This window comes from Leishmania panamensis, assembly GCF_000755165.1.
Source record: "Leishmania panamensis strain MHOM/PA/94/PSC-1 chromosome 31 sequence".
Classification (NCBI taxonomy): Eukaryota; Euglenozoa; class Kinetoplastea; order Trypanosomatida; family Trypanosomatidae; genus Leishmania; species Leishmania panamensis.
Window position 1 is genome coordinate 1,073,353 of NC_025878.1, and position 23,234 is coordinate 1,096,586.

General features: G+C 55.3%; 5 protein-coding genes across 5 annotated transcripts, besides 3 other annotated features; all 5 read right to left on the minus strand.

Moving 5' to 3' along the window:
• Window positions 1–3,652: 3,652 nt before the first annotated feature.
• LPMP_312260 (hypothetical protein) lies at window positions 3,653–4,531 on the minus strand (the record flags this gene model as incomplete). The annotated part of the gene is made up of 1 exon (XM_010703311.1): window positions 3,653–4,531. The coding sequence occupies one exon, from the start codon at window positions 4,529–4,531 to the stop codon at window positions 3,653–3,655; it is 879 nt and encodes a 292-aa protein (XP_010701613.1).
• A 136-nt stretch (window positions 4,532–4,667) lies between these two features.
• Window positions 4,668–5,214: a repeat region.
• A 321-nt stretch (window positions 5,215–5,535) lies between these two features.
• Window positions 5,536–5,628: a repeat region.
• A 3,155-nt stretch (window positions 5,629–8,783) lies between these two features.
• Window positions 8,784–11,118: a repeat region.
• Window positions 11,119–11,993: 875 nt separating this feature from the next.
• LPMP_312270 (hypothetical protein) lies at window positions 11,994–12,740 on the minus strand (the record flags this gene model as incomplete). Its single annotated transcript, XM_010703312.1, has 1 exon — window positions 11,994–12,740. The coding sequence occupies one exon, from the start codon at window positions 12,738–12,740 to the stop codon at window positions 11,994–11,996; it is 747 nt and encodes a 248-aa protein (XP_010701614.1).
• A 2,237-nt stretch (window positions 12,741–14,977) lies between these two features.
• LPMP_312280 (hypothetical protein) lies at window positions 14,978–15,643 on the minus strand (the record flags this gene model as incomplete). The annotated part of the gene is made up of 1 exon (XM_010703313.1): window positions 14,978–15,643. The coding sequence occupies one exon, from the start codon at window positions 15,641–15,643 to the stop codon at window positions 14,978–14,980; it is 666 nt and encodes a 221-aa protein (XP_010701615.1).
• Window positions 15,644–18,813: 3,170 nt separating this feature from the next.
• On the minus strand, window positions 18,814–19,425 carry LPMP_312290 (hypothetical protein; the record flags this gene model as incomplete). The annotated part of the gene is made up of 1 exon (XM_010703314.1): window positions 18,814–19,425. One exon carries the CDS (start codon window positions 19,423–19,425, stop codon window positions 18,814–18,816), a length of 612 nt encoding a protein of 203 aa, XP_010701616.1.
• Window positions 19,426–21,349: 1,924 nt separating this feature from the next.
• LPMP_312300 (lipase, putative) lies at window positions 21,350–22,471 on the minus strand (the record flags this gene model as incomplete). The annotated part of the gene is made up of 1 exon (XM_010703315.1): window positions 21,350–22,471. One exon carries the CDS (start codon window positions 22,469–22,471, stop codon window positions 21,350–21,352), a length of 1,122 nt encoding a protein of 373 aa, XP_010701617.1.
• Window positions 22,472–23,234: the final 763 nt, after the last annotated feature.

The window sequence follows — 23,234 nt, forward strand, 5'->3', positions numbered from 1 at the left end:
TTCGAAAAGGGGAGCAAAGGAAAGTTACTGTGACGATGCTAGAATCCAAAGACGCCTCTTAGGAGTCTTCCGTATAGCGCTGGTAGAAGACGATTGAGTCGACGTCAAGCCGTGAGAAGGGCGTGCAAAAAAGGAGCGGCTGTGGTGAGGCGGTGGCAGTGCAGTAGGAGTAAATACAGAGAAGTGGGCGGTGGAAGAGCGGGGGGGGGGAAGGGGGGGGGCGATCGAGCAGGGGCGAGAGCGTAATTCAATACAGAGGGAATAGAGATGACTGAGATACGCCCACCACAAATGCCCAAAGTGGGAGTGCTATGCGCGTTGACTAGTGAAATGCTGCACCAAGTGCTGAGGAAATCATGTAAAAACAAGAGAGGGGTTCGGGGGCAACACACGTTTAACACCGCCACTGCACGAAAGCACCAGAAGACCAAAGAAGAGTAAAATGCGCACACGCACACACCTGAAGAGAAAGAGGAGTTCGCAGATACGCGTATATAAATAGCTATATGCAGACGTAGCTCGACGGATGTGAAAGCACAGAATAAGACTAAAGAGTTGAAAACGAAGAGAAGCGCACTCAGAGAAAAAGAGATTTTCTAGGCCGCTGAAAAGAGAGAACAGAATACTTGAGAGAACAACAGAAGGGCTGCCTGAGGGAGGCAGGCTCGGGGGAAAAAATAAGGTAGAGAGAACAGAACGATGAAGAACAAGAGGAAGCGAATAACACACGTGCGCACAGACACCTACTCGGTTGAGAGGACACCAACGAGAAAAATACTCACAGAGACCCTGAAAAACGTGTGTGTGTGTGTCTGCGGTGGTGGTGGGGCGATGAGGCAATGAGGAACAATGCGCGTGCGCTTTTTTTGTGGGGGTGGGAGGAGGACGAGCTCTAGGAAAATTTGTAATTCAAACGTGGTCTCTGAAGAGATGTGCGGGTAGGTGCCAATACGGCGAAGGGGGAGGTACCCCCGAAAAGAAATGCAGTGGGGGGTGGGGGTGGGGCGTACCACTCACTTCGGTGCTTCAGTACGGCTTCAAACCGTCGCGCGTAGATGAAGGGGTGTGTGAGAAAGGGAAGGTTCAAACAAGCGCAATAAAAAGAAGAAACAAAGATGAACGAAAGTGAGGTAGTTCGGCTGAATGAATCTACAAAGCGCTCCCACGACGACGACGACGACGATCGCCACGGGCCTCTACCGCCCAAGCAAAAGAAAAAAAGCGAAAAGGAATAGAAGAGCAACACAGAAAATGAAGGAGCAACACACACGCACACACGCATATATATATATATATATATATATAAGAAAAATAAGAGAGAAGTGCTCGATCGTGTAGTTTCACAAGAAGGGAGTGAGGTTGTGTGTGTGTGTGTGTGACGGGGAAGGAGCAAAGGGATTGAGTGGATGAAGACACGCTCAGCTTACTGACTCAGTATGAAGGGGAGGGGGAGATCTAGAGACAATGCCTCCGCTTTACGGGCAGTTGCCGGCAGCTTTTTTTTTTCCTATTCACTAACTAGCGGACTACCGGCGCCCTCCTTTGCATATCGCCCGTTAAGTAAAGAGGGGGAGGCACACCCGGTGTGTGCACAAAGCGAAGACGCACACCGTACGTATACGACAGCGGGAGTAGTGCTATACGCAGAGAGGGAGGGAGGGAGGGGGTGGGGGAAGGAGCGACAGAGTTGTATAAACTCAGGAGAAACTGAAAGAACAAGGAAAAGGGAAAAGGAAAACAAAACATACATACACAATGAGGGACAAAAACTAAAATACTTTCCAGCTTCCCAAGATGTACTGCACAACTAACTTGCTAGTTTTCAGTCTATGGGGTTAAGGGGTACGTACGCGTAAAAGAGAGTACTGAGGATGAGAGCCCGCAGAGACGCAAGCACACATACACACGCACTGCAAAATCGTTGGATGCTTGCCAGACCAAAGTCAATAACAACAGAACGGAAAAGCACACGCACACACACAGGGGCAGCGACTGGCAAAGAGAAGCGAAGACAAACAAAACAACAGAAGCGAAAAGCCGGCCGATTCCTGGAGCTCACCACACGACAACTACGACGCGGCGAAGCAATTTCACACAGACTGCCAACGCTGGGATGAAAGGCACGCCTAACTGAGCAAAACGACCACCATGACCGTAACAACGGCAAACAGCGCCAGCGAGCCGTGCGCAGGGCGGAAGACCAACAAGGAGGAGGAGGAGGAGGGGTGGGGCGGTGACAAGGGAGCTGAGGAAGGGGAAAGAAGCAACTGAAAACACGAGCAACGGCTTACGCACGCGAAGGGGGCTGCACAGCAACAACAAACCAGCACACTGGAGTGCCCAACGTTTCGTGTTCGGCGATCCGCACCGTGTGGATCCACCTCTGCACGGAGCACGGATTCGTGGAGGCTAGGCGCGGCGTGAGGCACTCCACGTCAGGGGCGGGGAGAGACTTCCAAACACGCAAGTCAAAAGAGCCGAGACCGACAAGAGGAGAACAAACGACGAGAAGAGGGGGCAGGGGAGGGAGGGGGGGGGCAGAACGGGAGGAGGAAAGTGAGAGGGCAACAGAGGTGAAAGGGCGGAGAGGAGAAGGAGGACAAAATCGGGCAAAACAAAAAGAGCGGCACAGTCTGTGGCCAACCTCCAAAGGCGTTCGCGTTTTTTGGAGGGTTTGAGCGCCGGGAAGGTGCGGTAGTGTGGGAGAAGCGAGAGAACCGTGTCGGGAGACGTCTGCGCGTGCAAGTCTTTGGATGGCACCTCCTAAAAGGGAGGGAGGGACGGAGAAGTGGGGGAGGCCTTGGGTACACACTGCGATGAGGCAGCTCGCAATGGGAGAGAGGGAGAAGTTGAAAGGAAGAAAAAGTACGGCCTGGGGCTACCGTGTGACACAGTGCTATGCTTGGCTACAGCAGTGTTGGGCGCGGCTGTTCACAAGTGTATGAATTCTGAAACAGTCCGGCGGAGGCCCCCAGAGAAGTATGAGGGAAGCGAAATGGGAATGAGGAAGTGGCAGAAATGGGAGAGAAGTTGGAAGGAAGGAGAGACGCAGAGAGTGCGTGGAAAGCGGAGGCAGAATATCGGATAAAGGCCTTCATACCCATCGCTTTCGCCTTTACAGAGAGCAAAACGTATGGGTCTCTTCTGATTCAACGGCGGAGTAGCGCGCGACATAGTCGTGTGCGTGGAGTTCTCGGCAGCGTGGCTGTATGAAATATATGTAGTCGCGTGGAGAGTGTGGCACAAAGTACATAGTTTTTTCTCTTCTTTTTGGGGCTATTGAAGCTTGAGGCTCGCAAGATGCGGCGGTGACGTGGGGTGTGATTGAATACGAGGTACACGGTGGCCCTTGCATAAAAGGGGGGATGAGAGTGTGTTCACTCCTTGATGGCACCATGTGCGCAGCGTATCGTGACATACCAACAAAATTCTTCTATTCACTCATCATGGATGGACGCAGTGGGTGAAAGTCGAGGAACGTAATAACACGAAAAAATAATATAATAATAAAACAGCAACACCTGTCTGCTGCCATACGCAGTGATGAACGTACAATCAGAGAACTCGAGTGCAGTACTCCTGTGTGAGCGAGCCAGCAGCGATGTCCCTGCCCCCGCCCCCCCCCCCAATGCGATAAAAAAGTGTGTGCGATTCAGTCCATGTACACCAGCCTCTGCATTAGCCGTTCGTGGCCCTTCACAGACGCCTCCGGAAGCGTGACACGAAGAGAGTCGACCATGTCGCGTACGTCTCTTCCTGTCATGGTGCGTATAACCCAAACTTCTTCCTCATAAAAGGGATAGTTGGAGGGAGCGCACAGCGCGGATGGATCGACGGTCTCCAGAGAACGATTCGAGTCTATGCCACCTGGCTCTGATAGGGGAGAAGGGGTCTCGGTCGCCTGTGCAGAGGGTGTCTCGGCTACCTGTGCAGGGAGTGTCTCGCCCTCTTTCTTTTGTAGCTTGATGCTATTAAGCACCTTCGAGAGCAACGACTGAGTTTTTATTCCCACCAGCCCCCTCACACAAAGTGTTCGAACGGCCAGCTCACTGTCGAACGCCTCGCGTATGCATTCTGCGTCATATGTCGGCCACAGCTCCACCAAGTCGATACGGCTCATGCAGCGGTGGTCCAGATGTTCTGCTTTGTGGGCCTTGCTGAGGTAGAGCAGGGACTGCATGGGGTCGACGGTGAGGACACGGGTGTGCCAGACACCATTATCAATGCGACCTTGCTTCTCAATCACGAACTGCGGCATTTCCTTAAGCCGCAGTGACGGACTGCCCCAGTCTTTTGTGTTGATCTGCTCCTTTTCAGCCTGCGACAACATAATGGGCACTAAAAAACTCTCCACAGTCGGAAGAACTTTCCGGTATGGCTGAAGCTGAAGCAAAATGTGGTGATATTGTGAAGTGAAAAAGCAACGGCGTGGGCACATGCGGTGGCAGCAGTTCGGGAAGAGAAGAATAATACCATCTGGCACACTGAGCACAAGACAATCTCTCAAGCTCTCAACACAGGACCAGCCCATTAGTATGTCCGCAAGTTACTCTTTTACCGAAAGTGTACCCGAGACGCCGCACAAAATAGCCGGCGCTAGCGTAGAGTCGGATAAAGCAGCCACCACTTCTTTTCTTTTCCCTCCACCATCTCAATGCCCATCCCATCGAGGAACACCTCAGCGCGCCGTATCATCAGGGCTCAGCACACCACCCTGTGTGGGAAGCCCACATAGCACCCCTCCATCCCTGCCAGTGCCGAACTACTTCTGGTGGCGAAAGGCTCAAGTGCCCACAGCGTAGGGAGGTCAGCGTGATGCATCGCTGCGGATGCCGGCCGTCAGGTCATGGATGACGCTGTGTCGGAGCACCTTGCGACAGCAAACACACGCGCGCCACCCACGTGATCGGCAGAGTATCCGTGGGACCGGAGTGCATCCCGCCAGGCCCTGCGTGCCTACGGGTGCGGGGTGCCTGAGCCACCCCGAGGGACGCACCAGGTAGCGACCCGCATGATGGTTGCGGCTGTGGGGCGACGTGTGGAGTTGGGGGTAGGTAGTGTTTGAGGCAGCGGCCATGCTCCGATGACTGCGACGCCATTGGTGTAACGCCGCGCCTGCCGCTGCTTGGCACCACGCGGTGGGCCTGTGACAGGGCGGTTAGAGCGGTGTTGCATTCGCCTTGTAAGGCAGAGAATAAACTCATTGAAGAAAAACACGTACGAGAGAGTACTGCGAGGGTGAGGTGGCCGACATCATGAGGACATATGGGAATGTGGGCGGTAAGCCTAAAGAGCAACGAAGGTGTCGTTCTTCTCGCCAACTATTGGCCGACTCAGCGTCACATCGAAGGTGCTGAGAAGGCGATAGTGTGAAAAGGGTCGAAAACAAACACAAGAGAAGCAGAAAGAGAGCGATGCGCGCGCACATCGCACGTGGCTTATCGCTATGACGGGGCACGGGGGGGAGTAGCAGCGAGAAGCACCTGACGAGGGGAGTACATGCGGTGCGAGTGTGATGTGCGTAGTCGCCTCACCGCGTAAAACGGGGTGTGCTTCGGGCCTCGGGAGATCGGCAGGTCTCGGGTAGCACATCGGGCGCGGCGCCAGGTCGGATGCCCTCATATCAGAGGTGAATCACAGCGGGCTCGTAGTGAATGAGTGGAAGGAGCGAAGAAGTGTTGATTGCACACTGCAGTCGATTAAGCCGGAGAGGAGAGGGCAGATTGTGCGTTGGTGCCTCAGGAAGGCTTCAGTACAGGTTGCTCTGCGAATCAAAAAGTTCCAATGGGGAATAGGTATCGACCTTAATTACAAAATAGGGTAACCCTGTTCAAAATAAAGTGCGCATCAAGCCTGTCACAGTGTGTTCATGTGCTTTACAGGGAGACCGTCAGAAGAACCGACTTCCCTATAGCAATGGCCAGTGCATTCAAAACAGACTGCGTGTCACTGTCCGTCATGCACTGCAGCATCCCGTCGTCGCTGTGATACATCACTGTAGTGTTGACGAGCATATCGTTATCTAATAGTTCCTCCCAACCCGATAGCTTTTGCCTGCTGGCCCTCAAAGAGGTGTACTCATCCTCCGTGATTCCGCGAGTGCGGATGTGAAAGGGTCGATTGATAGGCGATGGCACCACCACCCCTGTGTGATGGTGCTGCTGCGTATGCATCGCGTTTGCTGTGATTGTCTGAGAAAATAGACGGTGAAGTGGGGAAGTCATCTCGAGGTGAAGTCTCCATAGTGACCTCCTTGACGGTGGGCCATACAGTTGTGGTCCAGCTGGTACACTTCACTTCGCTTGCTAAGATGCAAGACACAGTTGACTTTCTGCTCAAGAAACCCCTGTAACTTGTGTATTTCTCTCTTTCTCTCTGTGTGCGTGTGCGTGTTGTTGTGGAGAAAGAGGGGTCAATACGGCGCGAGAGACGGCGAAGCTGACGAGAAAAAAAATGAAAATCAGCAGCAAAGAAAATACAGCGCGTCGAGCCGATGCCGTTAGTCGGAAGTTTCTGTTGGGGAGACGCCGCGCTACCCACGCATGCTGTGGGGACAGACGCAGTCCTGCGGTGGGAAAACGTAGGCAACAGCGTGTCTCACTCACAAAAACAAAGGCGAAGGAGAACGTAGGGAGTTCGCTGAGGTTTCGCTCGTCGTTCTCTCTCGAAAATACGCGCTTCGGCAATCACGACGCTGACAGACACTCACCAATCAGTTTCGACGCAACAGAGGCTGGTTCGTTGGGCAGATCGTCCCCAACTGTAGGATACGCGGCATTTGCAACTGAGGCGTGTAAAAAGAGCTGAAAAGCGGCGAACAGAGGCCAGAACAAGAGTGCAAGGGTTGGGCAAACAAAGTGTGTGCAGATCTACACTCAGAGGAAACGCGGCTGACGCTGGGCTTGAGAACGAACCAGTTAAGTCGGTCGTTCCCACCAGAATCCACGCGGTGCGCGAGGGAATACTTTAAGCGTATCATCGCCATGCGCCATATGGCAGCAATGCTCAAGCTAAAAGCAAGAGCGGGTGAAGTTCAGAGAGAGCCAAACCACAACGAGAAGTTCCACAAAAGAACAGACGAGAAAATAAGCAGGAAAGGGCGTGTGAATGCATATTTTTGCACATGGCATATGTGTGTGTATGTGTGTATGTGTCAAGATTAGCTGCGAGGTGCAACCGCCTGTGCAAAATGTTCGTGAGGTAGAGGATCCATCGCGTGGAAGCCGTGAGAGAGAAAAAATATCGGAAGGAAAGGTGAGGCAGAGAGTGATAAGCTACTATACATGAAGCACCCGAACGTGGAGACGAAATCACACCGGTCCCTCGCTCAGTGACGAGAGAGCCGAAAAAGGAGTAGGTTTGGGGCGGAGCGAAAATTTTCCTGTGGTCCAGCTAGGCGCAGCTCTTCAGTCGTCGTTTTCCGCTGGCCTTTTTTTTCCCTTTCGTTGGTTTCCCTCCGTAATGAGACACACCGTCATCGCCGTCGTCTACACAACAAGCGCTGGCCGAGAAAACAAAGGCGCCAAGCACGCACACAGGCGCACACAACATCGTAAACAGAGAGAAGACACAACGCGCAAAAGAAAAAACAAGAATAATAATAAAAAAACCGACCACAAACCACTGCAGCCGCAGACGATCGGTGGGGCGAAGCGGCCTGGGACCGCACAGCAGCAAAGTAGAAAAAGGCCATGAGGTGAGCAAAGGGGGGAGGGGGAGGGGGACGCACAAGACAAACACACAAACAACGGGGGTGTGACGATGGGAGGTGGGAGGGTGGGGGCGGGGGGCTGTGGCGGCAAAGAAAAAACAGAGGAGCGATCGCCCACACAGAGAAGGGAGAGAGAGGAGGCACTTAAGGGAAATCAGAGAGAAGGCGACAATGGGCACACATGAGAGAAAGCAATTTGCTAGTCCACTGTTCCCCACCAACACCAGAACGGCACTGTTGCGAGCAGCGCAGAAGATAATCAACAAAAAAGGCGCGATTTGAGAGGAGGCCGTAAAGAGGGGTGGAGATGGGAGAGAACGACTTTCCAATGACGCCTACCCTCTCCATGCATTGTTTGGATGAATGAGAAGTGCAGGGCGATACGCGTACAAACTCTCGCAAGCATCCGAGTTTGATAACTTCAGTGAAAGAGAGAGAGAAAAGGACTGCATGTCTCGCCCATACGCGCAGATCCACTAGCTGGTAAGGTGTCAGGCGCAGCACGTGACGCCGACCCACACGAGTGCAAAGCCGCTACCTCGCTCCATGCATTGGCAGTTCAGAGTACGGGTCTTGGGCAGTACAGACCGGAGAACAGAGAGCAACTGCACTCTCCATCAGCCACAGCCCAAATCCTGAACAGCATACAAAAGAGAGAGGGGAGCATCGGCACACTCTATCCAAGCGAGCATGACAATTGTCTCGGCCCCCTGATATATGATCTTCCGGAGGGAGACAATGGAGAACCGAGAGACGGGAATGACAGAGGTTGCAGCACGGTGCACCTTCTTCCCTTTCTCAACCAAGATGCCAGCTCCGCTCCTAGCAGCTGTGTTGCCATGCTCTTTACGCCCCCACCCCCCGACAGAGTTGAACTCACTTGAGAGACTCCCATCCCATTCACGAGAATAGCAAACGCGTGAGTTGAACAAAACTAACACCGTTTGGGTGCTTACGACAGCAAAAAAAATACTCATGGCAAGCGAACAAACGCCAGAAGATGAACACTGTACAATGATTGCAAAGAAGTCCTTCTCCCTCAGCGTGCTCTCCATTCCGCCACGGAGAGCGCCGCAGATAGGCACACAGAGCCGCAGCACACCGATGCCTCTGGTGCACCGCGGTAGCATCCTCGTCGTCTACGACAAACCGTCCCGCCGTGAAATCGGGCCACCCGTCATACGGGCTCCTCCTGTCCATCCTCGTCCCTTCTTCGCACACGTGCGGTGCGGTCAGCCTCAGGCGAGCCCGGGTGCACCGCATGCCTCGATGCGGGCGTGCCGCGCCAAAGCGCCCTGCTCGAGGGCGGTGGCGCTGGCATCGGACGTGCGAGTGACAGGGGGTGGTCCAGGTGCATGCCGCGTGAGCTCAACAAGGAAGTAGGCCAGCCTCAGGCAGGGGCTCTCTGGAACCCTGCGCTCGGGTGCTATGCCGTGCTTCTCTCTGCGCCGCTTCAGGCAGCAGCATTCCACAGCGTGACGCGGAGACCATTCACATCGGTGTCGAGAGCGGGGGGGGGGGCGATGGGACGATTCGGCGTGCCGCCGCCACGCCTCCGGTATCGGTGCACCTCCCGCGCATCACTCGTACTGTTCCGCCTTTGGATGCTTTGCGCAGGTGTGGTACGCCATGCGCGCAGCGGCTGACAGCGCGTCCGTGCCGGTGGTGCTCGCTCCCACGAGTCTGTGGCAGCAGAAGCCTGCCGCCGACTTCCTGAGGCCGCACGCCTCTGACAGGAACGGGAGGGCCAGGCCGAAGGGGGCTGCGCATAGACACGCTCCTGCGCGCGAAACATCGCACGTGGCTTATCGCTCTGACGGGGCACGGGGGGGGGGGGGGAGTAGCAGCGAGGAGCACCTGACGGGGGGAGTACATGCGGTGCGAGTGCGATGTGCGTAGTCGCCTCACCGCGTAAAACGGGGTGTGCTTCGGGCCTCGGGAGATCGGCAGGTCTCGGGTAGCACATCGGGCGCGGCGCCAGGTCGGATGCCCTCATATCAAACGCACCAATAGACGGAAGCTCTGGCAGGGGTGGGGTACAACAGCACTAGCAGAGTAGTGGACTGCACACCATCTGCATTCCATGCTATCACCGCCAGCCACTCGGAGCAGCAGAAATGCAAAATGAGGAGAGGTGCTCGCGTACAACTTGGCGAGGACTTCTCTCTGCGGTTTCTGACCCACGGCATTTTTGTACGTCTAGCGTGGTACAGCTACCACCAGGTGGCGCTTGCCTTAGCGTGCTGCACTGCGGAGCGGGGCTGCGGGGGATGTCGACCTGGCGTGTGCGACCAGTGAAGAGGTCCGCGATCCATGCGATTCGCGTCACCTCTGCGGGCACTGCCGAATTTATAAGCTTGTCAGCCTTCCCGCCGTGTCCCTACTCGCAATGGCCAGAGGCGGGCTCAAACAGGAGGCGCACGCGGCGAACTCGCTGCGCCAGCAGTAGCGCCCCAATGCATCGCAGTATGCCATCTACCACCGTTGTAGCGCCCGTGCTGAGCGCCACGACGAGGGAGAGCGAGGCCGTAGCAACACACACACACACACTTGCCTTCCTGTGTCCTAGCTGAGCGGGTCGACTTCGCACCACGTCAGGTCCCACCCCCACCGCTTCACACTCAGCGCGGGAGCTGCATGCAAGGGGGCTGCTGCCTCTTGCCGCGGTGCCTATGAGTTCATTACACCTAGATAGCACCGCAGCCGCTGCTGGCTTGACGACTGCCTGCGCCGCACCATCTGCCCACAGCGAGTAAGGAGTCTTTGCAAAGCGGGAGCGATGTTGGATGAGTGGCGCTAATCTTTCTTCGTCTGGAGAGTCGGCCTCGTTCCCAGCCAGCGGGTGGTACGTTGCCGTACACGCGACCGCTGTGCATAGGGGAGGGGTGGGCGTGCGGTACTCTGAAGAGACCGATGCCTGCATCCCCTTGTGAAAGTCTCCGAGGGGCGTTGTGACCACCCAGTGATTCGGTCTGTGCACCCCCCGCGCTCAGTGTGTACTAGAGCCTCCTCGCATAGGTCACGGAGAGGCACAGGCGGGTGTGGCGCAGCAGTGCTATGCGGTCTCTGTTGCTGCCTTGGCGTGAAAGTGCTCAAGGGCCACCCTGAAGTGTTTGCTACACCGCACCAGCACGCGGTGGAGCTGTAGAGTGGCATTGATTCAATCAGTGGCATGGTGCAAGAGCTGAGGAGATGCGTTGATGGACTCCATCCGTGCAAGCAGGCTGCCCACGCCCTGGCAAGTTAAGCGGTAGTTACTTTATTAACTTCTCCAACGGGTCGACCGACTCATCTCCATGAAGTCTTCCAGTGACCAGTGTTCCACCTTCCGGAGGGCAAATTGTAGTGTGGCACCATCAGCAAAGAAGGCGTGGTGCAGCCCCGATATCTTACTCAGCTCTCCCCTCCGGATGTTCACTACAATGATGAAGAGAAGGAGTCGTAGGAGATATCCCTGTGGAACTGCGCAGGTAAGTTGGCCTTCCTTCCAATAAGGGGAGATGAAGGCAACAAGCAGCCATGAACCACAGGAGCCGTTGCGCACATAGAAGGGCGCCAGCATGAAGTCATCCACAGTGTGGACACCCCTGCAAGCAGTCACACTGACCCACCCTGCGTAGCGCGACTGCGGGGTCATGTTGCGTTTCCTTGCATACGACCTCCACGGCCGCAACACGCGGGGGGGGGGTCAGGAAGAGAGAACAACAAACCAGCGGGCACATGTACAGAGAGAGAGAGACTAGCATGGGAATAACGAAGAGAACAAGCATAAGATAGAAAGGGGTGGCGGCCTCATTGGACACGTTAAGGACACCGCAGCACTGTGTGCCTTGTGTCACAACGAGAAGAGAGGCTGCGATGCACACACACACACACAAGTGCTCAAAATAGAGAGAGGTGAAGATGCAGAAACAGTAATGGAAAGAACAGAGCGAAATACAAGCAGTACAACCACACAAGTAGCCATAGCACCGTTTGAGTGTTTCCTTTTCCCGCTCTCTGATATGTTACTACGGTAAGCAAAGTACAGGAAGAGGAGAGAAGATCAGGCAGGAGGCAGAATCCAGCAAGAACCGTATCAGAGAGAGAGGGGGGAGGGGGGCGAGGAAGAACAGCACTGTAAGTGCCGCAGAGGTGATGTAGAAGGGGAAAAGCTAGCGGGGGACGTGCTGGTGGGAAGAGGGAGGAAGGGAGAGAGCAAGAGAATCGCGTCACAAAGCCCACGTCGACAGAACCGAAAGAGGCCAACGGCAGTAACAGAGAAAAAGACTCACGCATATCCTCAAATGGCTTCGATGGTGGGCTCGCTGTTCAAGCGTTCTCCTTTCGTCGCCGACGCCCTCTTTACCCGGGCCAGGTCTGCCACCACATTGTTTGAAAAAAGTTTTCGCCTCGACCCGTCTTCGTTCTTGTAGTGCATCAAAATCATCACGGCCATTTCGTAGCTCTCAATGGAAGTGAAACTTATAAACCACGTGGTGGTGGAGGTATCCACAGAGATGGGCTTGGGGGCAGATTTGGCACTGGAAGTGGAGGAATTCTTCTGGCCAGAGGAATACTTGGGTGAGCCTTGCTTCAAGGAGGCCGCTGTCCAGAAGTTTGTCTCCGCCGCTATTGACGCGGAAAGTAGTATCCCGACCTTATTCCGCACGTAGTTTCCTACGGAGGCGTTGGAGTCGGTGAGGCTGACCTCTTTGCCCGTGATGCACAGCACCATCTTCGCCTTCAAGGAGTTAAAGTGGTGCTCGATGGCGTAGCGGTTGTAGTGCGGCCACATCTGCACACTTTGAACGTTCAAGGCGCGGTGCAAGATGTGTTGTGGGTTGTTTTTTCGACTGACCGCCACCGTGCCAGCTTCGCTGTCGAGAGTCAGGACGCGGGTAGACCACCTGCCGCGCTCGTACGTACCCTGCTTCAGCACGGCGATTTGTGTCGGCACTTGGTGTGTCGGCATGGGATGTGTCGGCGTAGGCTGTGTCGGCGTGGTGTAGGCCGGCGTGGTATTTGACGGCGACGATTCAGTCTCCATGGCTTAGGCTCAGATGCAGTGCGTGTTGGAAAAACCTGAGTGTTACTGAGGTGCTCTCTTCGTGGGAGTGGTGGTGGCACTGTATGTGTGTGTGGGTGGGTGGGTGTGTGGGTAGGGGAGGGGTTAAGGGGCCGACGAAGGCAAAAGGGATTAGTAAAGAGCGCAAACAACGCGGACGAGCTTTAAAATGGCGAGGTGGTCTCCGGCAAAAGGGGGGGAGTGGGCGGAGAGGGACGTGGGAGAAGGCCGGATGGAGTGGCAGGGAGGCTGCGCACTGATCGACACGTTTGTGTGGACCGAGGGAGAAGCGCGAGGGGAGTCGGTGGGGGAGGGAGGGTGGGAGGGGCAGAGAAGGAAATCTGAAACTGAGCAATGAGAGCAGCATAATGCAGAGAGTCTTTAGCTGCCAGCCATAGCACACTTTCTCAAGCAAGACCAAGTGGGTCAGCGTTTCATTCTTACCGAGTTTGCAGCGCGCATGTGCCAGTCTCTTAGGAAAGTGAGGCGCTAGAGAACAGCGTGAACTTAAACCTGAAAGAAGACGCCGCTCTCCTCTCTCTCCCCGCATTGACCGAGTGGAGTGGAGTGGGCCTGTTCTTTCCCTTCTACATACTCTGCAGACAAGGCCCTGTGCGTGCAGATGAATAATAGCCACGTGCTCGCCGCCGTCTTTCCTTTTCATCCTCTCCCACGGTGCTCAGGCTCACAAGAGCAAAGCACCTGCTACACCTCTGCTACGGCCCTGCCCCCCCCCCTCCCTTCCAGCCACAGAAGCACGCACAAGCAAAGGCGAGGAGAGGCGGCCTCTGCCTGCATGGTGCCACGGTTGAGGTCCAGTTTACGAAAAAGAAAGCATCACCTCCGCTCTTTATTCTCTGCCCGATACTGTAGCCTCTTGGTGCGTCCCGTGAGGAATGAGAGGGAGAGGGAGGGAGAGGAGAGGAGAGGCGTGTGATACACAGGAAGGGGCAGTGACGGTGTAAGCAGGCTTGAAGGGCGAAGACGTGCAAAGCAGGATAAACTACTCGCGCACATCTTTTTTTTCCTTTTCGCAAGAGGGCTGCCGCGGCGTCCGGAGAGGCGAGACGGTATGAGGGCGGGGGGACGAATACGCACAAAGTAAAGGAGGGCCGGAGGAGGAGCCCACGGTGAGGGGCGGGAGGGGGAAGGAGGGAGGGGCGGACGATGTGCGTCGAGCGACTCCATCGACCACAGTAGAGAAGTATGCACGAAGGGAAGGACAGAGCGGACGGACACCCAAACATATGCACAGCCGCTCCCCCCTGTGCATCAGTGAAACCAACAGGAAAAAGAAAGGATGGGAACAGAATGGTCAGAGCAAAAGCCACAAAAAGAAAAATGCTAAGCAGTAAAGACAGGCATAAGCGGCGACAATGCGCGCGCGCCTCGCGAGCGAGCACCGCCAATGCTTCCACGGCAAATAAGTCCGATGAAGGAAGCGTGAAGGACATCGGACAAGAAACGAAAAGAAAAGCCGCCGACACTCGAAATGGAGGAGAGGCGTCATGAGAGGATTGGGCATGGGGATGACAAGCATGAGGGAGAAGACAGGTGGGGGCAGGCCTCTCTCGTGTGAGAGCAAGAGATGCATCTCCCTCGAACACCTTACGAAGAGACGGAGAGAGAATGAGGTCACCACGCCTTGTATAGCGAAGTGCAGGCGGAGAAGAGGAGGTGAGACATGAAAAGAGTGGGTATACCGGTATGGAGAAAGGATCAACGAGAGAAGGGACGATGAAGATGTGACACCACTGTGGCAAGAAACCTGTGCCGAGACGATTGGTGACCAGCGGAAGCAAAGCAAGGCGAGTTAAGCGGTGAGGCATTGGGGGGACTTATTGGATAATAAAGAGACACAACCGATGACGCTGAAGCACTGATACCCATACGGAAAGAGGGGAGGAGCGGAGGTCATTGAGATCCGTTGGCAAACACAATGGTGGTGGTGGTGGTGGGACAAACAGTGGCAGCATGCGCTAGAGCGCGGTGCGAGGAGACTCTGGAAGAGACGTGTTTGACTTCTCTAGAGGGGGGGGGGAGGAGTGGAGGAGTGGGAGACGCACCTTCACTGTAGGGCGCACTTAAAGTGAGATGAGCACCACAGAACACTCATCTCAGCTCGCTGTCGCTGCTCCCTCATGGGCAAACACTATCCAAAGAGAGTGACGCGATAGAGCTGTGTTGCTCTGCACGCGAACAGTACCGGAAGATGCTCTTCACAGTCTTTCAGGGGCCCTGGTAGCATCGCTGATGGACTTCAAGCTTTTTGTCTCCTCATTCCACGCCTTCTTCACGCACTCGAGGTCTGTGAGAACGTGGTGGCCAAACAAGCGCTTGCGCTTGCCTTCCTTGTTCCGCATGTTGCTGAGAAGCAACACTGCCAGCTCATACGAGTCGATGGAAGAGAAGCGGACCATCCAGCTGTCGCAGAGGTCGTCGCCTGTGCTTGCAGCAGCTGCAGAGGGGCGCGGCTTCAGTTTCTCTGAATGTAGTGGCGCTGCCGCTGGCGGGCGCTCAATGTTTAGTGAGGCATCCAGCGAGATGCTGGAGGGTACGCTTGGCAGACGAATCATCGCCGCCACTTCCGCGGCGGTGACCTCTTCCACAGACATCTTCGGCACAGGCACCTGCTTTCCGAAGATACGCAATGTCATCTTTGCTTTGAGCGAGTTAAACTGGGGGGCCACCTCGCACGCCTTGTACCGCGGCCACATCTGCACATGCAGCACCTCCAGAGAGTGGTAAAAGAGGTTCTTGCTGTGCTGCTTGCGGCTGATAGTCACCGTGTCGGTTGTTGTGTCGATTGTCAGCACACGCTGCGTCCAGCTGCCGGACTCCAGGGCGCCCTGCTTCAGCACGGCGAACTGAACAGCTTTGGGCATGAGGAAAAGGGCGGGGGGAGGGGGGACAAAAAAAAAGAGGAGAAAACTCGATGGTAGAGCGTAGGCTCTGAGAGAGAAGAATGAGGAAAATGAGAGAACGACAGCGGCGCTGCTGGCGTGGCTGCTTAGAAGGGGATTGCCTGTGACTGTAGAGAGGAAACCGTTACGAGTAGACACTAGTGGCAGGGTTACCTACGTGTGAGTACGGGGAGACGGAGTGAGTGAGAAGGAGAAGTGGAAGGGTAAGATGGAGAGAAGCGACGAGTGCGGAGACCGCGAAGGAGCTGCACCGCCCACAGAGGTGAATGAGGATATGTCACATTTCGGAGGCATGACTTCAGCAAAGGCAATGCATGAAGAACGCATGAGTGAGCTCTGTTTAGTCGACAGCAGATCCTTAGCACAGTGAGTCGGTCAGGCACCACAGTGGCACGGTGCGTGTCTCGTCGACGCACTAGCGCCCCAGAGAAGTGAAACGTAAAAGATGAAGAGCGGAGCGCAGTTCGGCTTCCCGTCAGAAAGGCGAACAGGCTGTCCACAGCTGGAGAAATAGCACAAGCGCGCACACACACGCCTGTGTGTGTGTGTGTGTGTGACTGCTGAGTAGCACAAAGCACCGCTGGCAGATGTGGCCAAACCGCTCTCGGGGCACCGCACCACACGAGCAGAAGAGCAGAAGTGAAGCGCTGCTGCCGACCTGAAATACAACAACAAGAAGTCCGGTAAACGCGGCTGCAGAGCGCGTGTTCAGTCGCGCCACCTGCGCCAAAGCAGACGGAAGGGGAAGGGAGAGCATGCAATAGAGGGGGGAAGCGAGCCGGGTAGCCCAGACAGCGAGGAGACAGGCCATGTCGCGTCGAGCACGAACTCTACAAAGGCGCCTGTACTCACCGCGGTCTGAAGAGCAAAAACACCAATCAACCGCGAGGCAACACTCCGAGTACTGGCGAAGAGAGAGAGAGAGAGGGGGGGACAGTGTAGCATGAAAGCTTAGCAACAAGAAACATGCAGAAGAAAACCTGAAAGAGGCTGCACGTCGCTCGGACAAACGCTGAAGCAACTCGCAGAGAAAAGGGAGGCACACGGCACACGCTCGCCTTCTACGATACTAGACGAGTGTGTAGGCCTTTCTCTGGGATCGCAAAGCGCTAAGCGTAGAAGGAAACCAGACAGCGACGACAGTAACAACAAGCCATTCCTTGAGTAGGGCACCTCCAGCCTTCACAGAGGTTGTAGAAAACTCTCAAAGTGTAGCATGTCGCTGCTGTGGTGCCGCTCTGCCTCTTTGGCCATTCCCCCCACCCACCCCCGAATCGAGCTGAGACACTCGGCAGCACCTCAATCGGTCGTTGTGGTGGACGCCATTTCTTTACGACTGTCTCGTCACCGTAGATCGTTCCACCGTGTAGCTGCCGTCAAAATATCAGTCACGCATTCCTGTCGTTGTTATTGTTAGCCTCACCTGTGCTGCGCTGGACCTTTCGCTGACTTAACGTCTTGCGCCGCAGGGGGTGAAAGCAGTCCGTCCGCAGCAGCAGCCTTTGTGCACCTAATCTCCCCTTAGAATCCCTCTCAGCATTCTACAGATTTAGTGGGGACAACGAGGCCAATGCAAAATGAATCATCCAGCCCGCAACGTCCTCATGCATGGGGCGCCTTGTGAAGCGTATCACTGCCTGCGGTCTGGCTGTCGAGTCTGCACAGTTCCGGTGGATATGCGCATAGTCGCCCTCGATTTTCCGCCCCTGCTTTGTTTCCATGGGTGTATAGTTCTCCATGGTATACTCAGCATCGTCGTGTGGATACCGCTGCGCACGCCCGACTCGCAGCGTGTAGTCCGTGCCTTCTTCGGGGCAACCCTGCCGCGTGACAGAGACCAGCCCACGAGAAGCAGTGGAAAATGCTAAGGGGTGCGGTATGCCCAATGCAGGGCACTCAGTCAGCCACGCTTCTGCGTAGAAAACCCTTCCATTGGCACCGTGACGCTAAACATGTGTTGCATCCAGAAAAACATGTGGCGCAGTGAACCTGCGGTCATCCCGTGCAAGGAGCAGATGAGCTGCGCCACTGTGGCCGGGGGTATGCGAGGAAGGGTCAGCAATTGAGCAGGGAGACGTAGCATGAGAGTAATGGGCGAAGCGAGAAGATGGGTAGCAAACTGCAACGCGTCGCCCTTGAAGGAAGACGGCTGACCAGCGGTTGGTAGACCTAGAGAGTGACGCGCTTGGTTAATCCTCCGTTCAGATTAAACTGAACAAAACCCCGCGCAACACTTTTGGGCGTTCATAAGGCGCAGGTCTCACAGGATTGGTGAACTACCGATGTGTCGCTAGAGAGCGAGTGTGGCCTGCCTTACACAGCCAAAGAGGCACGCACCTACACAGAAAAGCAGATGAGAGCGGCTCGGTGTCGGTGCCCATGCAGGGGCCCTCACACAGGCACCCCAGTCGACCGCACTCGAGAAGCAAAAAAGAGTACGGAAAAGAGAGGATGGGCAATGCAGCGGAGTGCCCCCGGAAAATGCCCAAGTGCCTGAGCACGCGAAGTAAAAACAAAGAAAGTAAACCAAGACAGGCACGAAGCAGCCATATGGAGATCGGAGCACTCACATAGAGAGACGCTTGAGCAGACACGAACCTCAGTGGAGTGCTGTGCAGACGCTATTCCTCCCTCCCTAGCGTCTGTGTAAAGGAGCAAGGAGAAAGGAGGCAATGAAGAGAATTGAGCACTCGACTACGCGCAGCTCGCTAATAGGCATCGTCGCATTTCCTCATACGTGTGTGCGTGTCTGCGGTCCAGGACGCTGTGCGGGTCGTCGGTGCCGCACGCAAGCGTGAAATGACAGACACCACGGATTTGCACACAAAAGGAAAATAAAGAAGGGACAACATTTACGAGCAAACACGCTCGGGAAGAACACGAAAGGGAGCGAGGGGGGAGGGAGGGGAAACTTCAGAGCCCTTTTCTCTCCAAAGAACAATGCAAGCCTGAATATCCTCCCCGACTTGTATAGCACAACCGAGGCCCCGACAACGGACAGGCACCTCAAGGGCACCGTAAGGGGGGGGGGCATCGCCACATGTCAAAGTCTCAGAAAGAGCGGGGAAAAAAAAGAAGAGCGAGTCTCAATAGTAGACGAACCGCTCGCTCAGCCGGCCCTTCCTCTCTTGCTAACGATCAGACTTGGGCCTGCTCCCCTTGAGCTGTTTCTGTTGCCACTCTGCGCGAATGGGTGCAAGCCCTTCGTTCAAGTTGCCGTAGATTATCGTGCGTGGAGCTAACTCCGAAAGATCGACTTCCACGGTCCCCTCCTCGAGTTCCTTCGTCTGCTGCCGCCCCTCCACACGCTTTGTTACAGACAAATGGAGGTCACTGACCTTCATGGCTTGGAAAAGATTCATGGCGCCTTCAAAGTCTTCGTACTTGCTGAAGCGCAGCATCCACGTGTGCTTCTTTGCCTCGGGTCCCCTCATCGTATAGCTGTAGATCTTTGTAGGACCGGTAGCGCTGGGCGCCTCACGCACCCCCACTTTTGCAGGGATTCCCTTCACGCGCACTGTCAGCATCGCCTCCATCGACACGAATTTCTCTTTGATGTGCTTCTTACTGTATTGCGGCCAAATCTGCACATTGGCGACGCGCATGCACTGGTAAAACCCGCCATCCGCATTGTCGCAGTCAGTGATGGCGGCTACCCCCAGCTGGGAGTGAATCGAGAGGACGCAGTAGGACCATTTGCCTGCGTTACGGCTACTCTGTTTCTGCGTCTTGAACTCCTCCATGTGAGCAGGTGGGTGGGTGGGTGGGGGGAGACAGTTGGAGAATGGGGAGGGGGGAGGGGGGTCGAATTCAATGCCTGTGAGTGTGAGTGAAAACTGAAACACGCGGATGTGAGACAGGAAAAAGGCAAACAGTCGGAGGCTTAGTGAAAGCAGAATGCTGGCCGTGCGACGAGGTAGACACCGGAATGCAGCACAGACAGGGGGTAGCGGCGTCACTCGCCCACCACTACCGGCGCCTCCTCACGTCTGTCAAGGGGGCCAGCATAGATGCGTGTCGGCGAGGAAAAGGTACAAGTGTCTTGTCTCTTTTGCTTTGCATTAACGGCGAACGCTCGAGAGGACGCGTCTATTGGCATGAGAGTACACAATTCAAATTCCCAACGCGCCCTCAGCCCCCCACACACGAGACAGCGAAGCGCAGAGGGAAGAAGTGAATTTATGAGCACACATGTCGAAAACAGTCAATATGGTGAGCGCAACTCAGCAGGCGTGCGTTCTTCCGTGCGGCGTGACAAGGAAGAGAGCACAGAGCCGCTCACACGTAAGAGAAGAGGGCAACAGGGAAGACGAAAGAGGTCACCAAGACGAAGAGGTCGCTGGGATGCAATACACTCACACTCCAGACGGCGCACTTGCCACCTGTGCCTCTTCTCTCTTCTGTCATGGGCCACAGTACAATTGACGCTTGAGCCGCTACACAAAACATACACAACACGGCTGCAGAAGAAAATGTGGGAGCTCGTAGGCCTTTCCTCTCGGCAGAAAGGAGTGTGCCTGCTGCCACGCTCTTACCAATGGAAACAGTGCAGGCACCAAATCGCCGCGTCCAGGTCTAGTCGAGCCTTCATGCACATCGAGGCGGGCCTTTCTGGAGCTGTTAGCAGAAACTACCACCAGATGAATTCACATAGGTGAGAAAGAACAGAAGAAGTGGGGGGGGGACCACAGCAAGCATTCAGCTAGGAAAGGTGTGCTGGGCGCATCAACCGCAACCGCAGCAGCAGCAGCAGAAACAACCAACTCATCTAAGTCACACACTCCACTATGGAGTGAGGCCCGGGAAGACGCCCAAAAAGAAAAACAGGACTGAACGTGTTCCCTCTTGTTGTGAATGGGGATGCGCAGAATGTCCGTCAAATGGGACCGGTGATAGGCCAGGAGTAGGTTAAGAGGCAGGTGTCTTGAGGTCGTCGAGGGAGAGGGTGGCGGTGAGTCGTCCAGGCCGTGTGTACAGAGACGGATACAGCCAAATAAGGCAATGGAGAAGGGTCTGCATGCATGCCATGTTGGCCGCGATCCCCAAGTCCATTGGAGAGCCTGTCCTGCACCCCTCGCACGTGATACGCACACCAGAGAGTGACCATCAAGTTCGGTCTGCTTCGAGGAGCTGCCCTTTGAAGTAGGGTCAAGACCGAGATGCTGCGCAGGCAAACTCGAAAACACGCACTGATGCAGACCGAAAGAAGAGACGGCCCAATCGAAACATCACAAGAAGGGGAATCGTGGGAAGAATACAATCCGCAAACGGGAGAGCAGCACTGGAGAAAAAAGCGAGTCGCACAGTCTCTGGTAGCAAAAGAAAATCAAATGAGATATTCGTGCGCAACAAGGGCGTGGGCATGGTGTAATTCGAGGGGTGAAGAACCACATCGAAGCTGGGAGAGAGAGAGAAGCGAGTCAGCACCAGGGATAAGCACAGGAATACGGTGGCGTCTCTCTAGCAAATAAAGAGCTCACCAGACACCACTATCAATGCGTTCAAGTCAGAAGGCACATGCGAAGAGACAGAATGGCAAGCGCACATGCACATACTGCCAAAAGGAGACAACGTCAGAGATGAGCGAGTGAAATCAAATTGGCATCTTCAGAGAGAATGCGCGCGCGCTTGCTGTGCTGAGAGAGGGAAAGAAGGAGAGGGGAGGGCTCAGCGTACTGTAGGACGGGGTTTGTTCATGACGTAGTCGAGGGCGAGAAGACTATATGTCTCGGGTGGTAGCTTGTACTTGTAGATTTCCTCCATCTCCGCCGCCGTGCACTCGCATCGTGTACAAATACCGAAGTAGATGAGATGGTCCGCCACTCTTGTCGCGTACACACTGTTGCTGCATAACGGGTCCTCGGTAGAGCTGTTGTCCTGGCATAGGAGGACGGCCTCGTCGTCTGCGGGGTACCACACCTCCTGCGGCACATGTACATAGCTCCACGAGAGCGGTGGCAGATGTGGCACAGGATCCTTTGCGTGAGTGATACGAAACTGCTTCTCGTTGGCCAAGACAGACGTAGACCAATTCGTGAAGTACTGGTTGCCCACGCGGGGTTCACCAAATGTGTAGAGCATCACCGGTGCCAAGTGCGATGGCTTTGGTGCCGCGCTGCTGGGCTGCACGCTGTTGTCCACTACTTCCGGCTTCGAAACGTTCCATGTTGTAAAGTCAATAGCAGCCAGCAGGGCCATTGCACCACCGAGGGAGTGGCCGGTGATGAAGAGGGTGTAGGAAGGATACCGCTCAAGCATCGACAGCACATCGTAGATCAGCTGATAGCGAATACTGCTGTACGCCCTATAAAAGCCGCGGTGAATCCTGCAGTTGTTTCCACAGCTCGGGTTGGGGTATGGGATGGACCAGAAGTCCAAGTCTTGTATCCAGTTTGCCGTGTTGTGCGTGCCGCGGAAGACCACGACAATGCGCCCCGCATCGTTGTCGATGCCGCTATAGCCGAAGTTGCCGGTTGAGGTGTTGTCGTAGACGTTAAAAACGCGAAAATTCGGCGTGGCGTTGGAGCAGGCGCTGCCGCAGTTCCACTCAATCACACTCTTCACGGGGCAGTACGCCGACTTGCAAAAGTAAAGCGCTTTCCGCCCCTCAGTGACGTTGTAATCCAGCGACGCTGTGTTGGCGATGATCGACTCGCTCTTCTTAGTCAGGGAGGTGAAAAGGGGGAATGCAAGAAGCATCATCAGGCTGACAAGAAGTGTGGTGACGCACAGTGACGCGCAGGAGTGTAGCTGCGGCATCCTCCGTTCAAGTGTGATAGCCATGGGCATACAGAGAAAGAAGGTCCATCACTGGGACCGAAAGAACTATGAGGCTCCCGGCTGAAGTGCACCGGGGCGTGGCAGACGCCAGCGCTGGAGAAAGCGCCAACAGAGCTTTAGACGGAAATGGAGCGAATCAAAAGGCCCACCCCTGCAGTAGCAAGAGAGAGAGGTGAGAGGATGCGGTGTGTGTGTGTATGCCACGACGCTTGCTTTTTTTTTTCTCTCTTTAGTCGGCCGCAGAAACACGATGGAGACGATGTTCGACGTGCTCTGCGCGGCTCTCCAAATGTTCAAATAAGAGAAGCGGGAAGGGGGGGGGGGCGGCGGGACGAGGCAGGCCAGTAAAGAGGGGGTTGACAAACATGTGTCCCCAAGAGAGGCGGATGAGAGAGGTCCATACTGTCCGCCAAAGAGGACGGGGAAAGGGGGGGTCGCTGGGGTGCGTTGCACACGCTTCCCAGAGCACCTAATGCCACCCAACACAGTCAGTGTTTTGTTGCGAGTTTCGCAGCAGTGCACTTCTCGTTTAGGTATGGCGCCGCTTCGCGTTGCACCCGAGGATTCCTGCAGAGTACACCACATGAAAGGGGGTGCGGAGAGAGCGAACGAGGGGCTTCGAAGGCGCCGGATTTCGTACGAATGAGTGCCGCATCGCACGGAGAGAAAAGTAAGGCACAACCCTCAACAGAAGCCTGAGAAACAATGAATACTGCGCCTGCAAAGAAGAGCCTCTTCTGCAGTGCATTACGACCCCACAAGCCGGATGTGC